Source organism: Charadrius vociferus, unplaced genomic scaffold (assembly GCF_000708025.1).
Source record: "Charadrius vociferus isolate BGI_N301 unplaced genomic scaffold, ASM70802v2 scaffold13, whole genome shotgun sequence".
NCBI lineage: Eukaryota > Metazoa > Chordata > Aves > Charadriiformes > Charadriidae > Charadrius > Charadrius vociferus.
In genome coordinates this window covers 1,099,236-1,103,713 of record NW_009647763.1, presented here as the reverse complement: position 1 = coordinate 1,103,713, position 4,478 = coordinate 1,099,236, and the positions used below count along the sequence as shown (strand labels likewise).

At 48.6% G+C, this 4,478-nt stretch overlaps 1 protein-coding gene across 1 annotated transcript in view; it reads right to left on the bottom strand.

The window, feature by feature from the left end:
- Positions 1–2,804: 2,804 nt before the first annotated feature.
- Positions 2,805–4,478, bottom strand: part of SLC35D3 (solute carrier family 35, member D3) — a 4,049-nt gene continuing 2,375 nt past the window's right edge. The window contains exon 3 of the mRNA XM_009882331.1: positions 2,805–3,634. Coding sequence (XP_009880633.1) covers positions 2,805–3,634 — 830 coding nt within the window. The remainder of the gene's footprint in view (positions 3,635–4,478) is intronic.

Sequence of the window (4,478 nt, the reverse complement as noted above, 5' to 3'; positions counted from 1 at the left end):
CAAGAATAACTATAAATGAACGAAAAATGAGCACCCCGGAGTAGCAACAATAAGAAAACCAGAAGGCTTTTGGAAAGCAGTGCATTTTATTCCCACATCTCATTCTGCAGTCTTCCGCTGATGCTATTAAAATGCCTCAGCACGAGGCAATATTTTTATTTTATTGTGCGACAGTCTCTTTTACTGAAAAAGTGGATTGCATTTGCCAAATTCCCATTTTAATTTAGGGAATTTACAGGTATAAACAGAACACAATATAATCACATTTCAACTATACATGCAAATGTACAACATTGTAACAGCAGCTTTTTTAACAGTCAAAACTGTTTGAATTTCCGCAAGTTTCTACTAACACTTCAACAACAGCAAGCGGCAAAACATTGAACTCCCCCAGGGAGAAGTCCTGCAACGAGAGTCCGGGGGGAGAGCTTTCTACAGCACGTGCCAAACACGGAGTGTACGCTACAGGATCTAAGACCGGCATCCAGGTGGTAAAAAGATCCACATTCCCTGGGGACAGAAAACACTGAACACGGTGAGGACAGATCAGAAATGTGGGTTTCTCTTCAGCCATCTGTACGATTACAATGCAGTTCAATATCGTAACGAGTTTAGTAATACAGAAACTATAAGTCATAGGCACAACCTTTTTTAGTCTAGGATGCATTTGAAAAACTAATGAAAATCCTATTATATGAGCCTACAAACAATAAATAGTGGGTTTTTTTGCAAAGATGCTGTATGGAGTTTGAGCAGAAAGTAAACATTGTATTTTGGCATATAGCCAGAATCTCTCCATACTCACAAGCTACACATAATGTGTGATGTACAGATCTCCACGCACCATCCCTCAGCTCAGCAGCTACAGGCTTTTAGCCTGAATGTCTTTATAACCATCTGCTTCAAAATTCATGGGTGATGCCAGGTCACCCAACTTCTGCACTCGCTCAAAAAACATACTGTCGCACCCGATGCCCCTGCCTGCATTTATCGACAAGAATCTAAAGCTCCCGCAGAGATCAGTTTTGCAAATATTCCCTGCTGGGTAAATTGCTCATTTTGGATTTCAGTGCTGAACGTGCTGTGAGGCTAATGCTGCCTGCTTGGCTTGAGAAGGCATTGGGCTAGGCACTGCTTGATTAGGGCTGTGGGGATAATTGATTTTCAGTTCAGTGTCTTAATTAATAATAATAATAACAACAACAATAATAACAACAACAACAAACTTGGTTTGTTTTTTCAGGAGATGACAACAACTTGTTTTAGCCTGCGGTCAAGACGGCCCGATGGTTGGGGCACCCTTTTGGGACGAGGAAGACTCACAGTCAAATCTCTTCTCTGCCTGGTTGTGAGCAAAGGTTTGACCCAAGGACCTGAAAGGGTGTCCCCAGGCTAAGAAATACTCGAACACTTGTTTCCCTGGCCTTTCCCATTAAACGTACGTAGTACAAAATATTAGCATACTCAGCTGGAGCTCCCACGGGATCACTGGAACGGCCAGGGCGGAGAGGCAGCTCTGCCCCTCGCAGCCCGCTAGGACACTCTGGGCACAGGGGAGCAGCTTCCACCAAAGCCACGGATGTCTTGGTGCCGAGGGCATCGAGCATCCTGGCTCGCAAGTGCTCGGCCGTGGGATCTGCCAGAGCACACTGCAGCTCCCTGCCTGCCTGCCTGCGCTTTCTTCCACTGCACACGCCAGCGTGGGGACAGTGAGGGCTGATACGCACAAAGCCGTGTCCCAGCATGTGGCCAGGATACAGCAAAACTGTCCTGCAAATGCACTCCTGGGAACCCCGGAGAGATGGTGGCCCCAGTTCAGCTATCAGCCTGTACTTCTGAGAGAGGGAGATGGAGAGGACTCCTAGGTTCCAGTCCAGGCTCTGATTCACTCCACTTTAGGGTACAAGGAGGGGATAGCACAAGGCACACACTGTCTCCCTAATTTTTTGATAGCCCTCCCAAATCAAATTAATACATACCAACATTTCCAAGCTCTTTTATTTGTGTCAAGCTAATATTCCCAATGCTACATGTAGTTAAAGCTCATAGAAAAACATCCTTCTTTTGCTAACCAAAGCTTCTCAAAAGTTCAGATCTGGTTCTGCTCTCATGTACACCACCACGAGACTAAAGTATTTCTACTGAAGACGCAAACCACCCAATGTAAACCAGGTCCAAGGTCCAGCCTGGCCACAGAATCGGGGAGAGTTTCAATTCTTCAGTTAAGAGGGTGATTTTACACCAATATAATTGAAGTGGCACAACCTCTAGCTCTGTTGCAATTGTATTGACACAGAGGAGCACATAAAAGTACAGTTAATAGGAGCTTATATATTGTAGGAATATATTTATATAGAGTACCTATAATAGGACAGATACAGATACGGAAGCACACCAACAGAGCCTCCGAATGGTGTTAAAATCAGAAGGCTCCAGACAGAAGCTAAGCTACAGGCCACCACTGTGTCACTGGCACTGCTGACTAGCTCGATGGCACTGATGCCCCCCATGGCGCAGGCTGCTGGGCAAGCGCCCCGTGACTTCCCCTTACCCAACTCTCTCTGTGTCCACAGCAGAGGACTCGGCACCTTTGGCTGTGGTGGGTCTAAACTGATGTACTGCAAGCAGTTGAAAGCAAGCCCAAAGCATGAGCAAACTCTGACCTGTTGTTTTTGACAATGAGGTAAAGTCATCCTACATGATTTGGAGTTGTCAGCATCGATGTGGAAATGTATGCTCTGCCTTTCCCCCTGTACAGAGAACCAGGTGTCTGTCCTCAAGCTATAGTTTTTCAAACCTGCTTTTTAAGGGTTTGGTAGCTCTTCATTTTCTATCAAATAATCCTTCTTTATATAATTAGCACCCCTCACCAACCTCCATACTCCAAGATAGGCATCCTTCAGCGAGCTCCTGTTCACTTCTTGTGTGCCGGTGGCTTTTCCCTGGACCACCAGTCCCTTGGCAGGTTTCTCAGTGCTGTCCTTCTCTTCCCCTCTGCTCTGGCTGTCCCCTGTGGCTGATCCTTCCACTGCTGCTTCCTCAGCCCCCTTCTCCTGGGAAATGGCCTCCATCGCAAACAGTGCTTGGTCTCCAGCCTGCCTTTTCCCCTCCTCTTCTCTAGCTTCTTTCTCCAGGTCCTCATAATTGCTCTGCCGTCTGGTCTCGACGTACTTGGCCACGCAGTAAATGACAGACCCCAAGGTGTTGACCACAACACCGGCTATAAATAACTTTGTGGGCTCCACATCATTGAATGCCACCATGCCCACCGTGATGGTTGCTATGCTCTTCACCACCCCTACGAAGCTGGTGGTCACAGCCGAGTTAATGTAAGTGCAATGAAGGGTGGTAAAGTTCATGGCACAGCTAATCAGGACGCAAGCGATAAAGATGCATACCATGGCAGGGTCCTTCCACCCCGGGAAGGACCAGACGTTGATGGAATCCATGCTGGCAAAGGAGCAGATGATGAGAAAAGGGGTGGCCGAAACAGCGATGGCATACTGGGCTGTCAGGGGTCCGTATTCACTATCTACACTGGTCTTCTGAATGAGCACCAGGTAGGCAGCGTGTATCAGCACGGCCAGCACGCCTGTCACATAGCCCATAGCATCCCCAGTCAGGTCACCAGCTCCTGTAAGGAGAGTCAGAGAAGGAAACAAGCATGGTTTTTGCATGTGAGACAGAAAGACAGCACTGTTTTGGGCTCAGGGGGGGGATATTTAGGAAATAGGCATCAGTGCCTTTTCTGTAACTCCTAGGATTTGTCCCACAACTGGGCACGCTTACTTCCCAACAGATATAGATATATAGATAGATAGATAGATACTTTCAAAGCTATTGAATGTCTTTTACTCTCCCCATAAATTCTGCAGCCAAAATCAGATTGTGTTCTCCCTTTTGGGAAGACACTACAGGAGATTTGCAGCTGAAACCGCACACACACACAGCAGCAACACTGGGCATCCTCTCGCCAGTGCGGGCACACGCCAGCTCGAGCTGGCCGGGCTGCCTGCCCTCCTGCCCCCCGGCCCTCCTTCTGCCATCCCAGTCCCCCCAGCAAGGCCAAGAGGTGTGGGACCCTCACAGCGAGAGCCTGCGCGCTGCACCCCCAAGTCAGGCTTCTTTGCAGATTAAGCTACTCGCCGTGTGTGTGTGTGTGCATGCATGCGTGCGTGTTGCACCTACCCTGTCAGATTGAATTTACCCCAGTAGGGCTGCAGTTGCCCCCAGAAGATTACACCTACCCCTGTAATGTTGCACCCACCTCCCATAAGACCACACCTCCCTCTATAGGGTTGTACCTTCCCTAATAGGGTTGCAATAAGGTTGCACCTGCTCCCATAGGTTTGCACCGACCCCTCTAGAGCTGCACCGACCCCCCGAAGGATGGCCCTGTCTCCCTAAGGTTGCACAGAGCCCCGCGAGGTTGTACCTGTCAGAGCGGGGCTGCATCCCCCCCGCAAGGTCGCACCTCC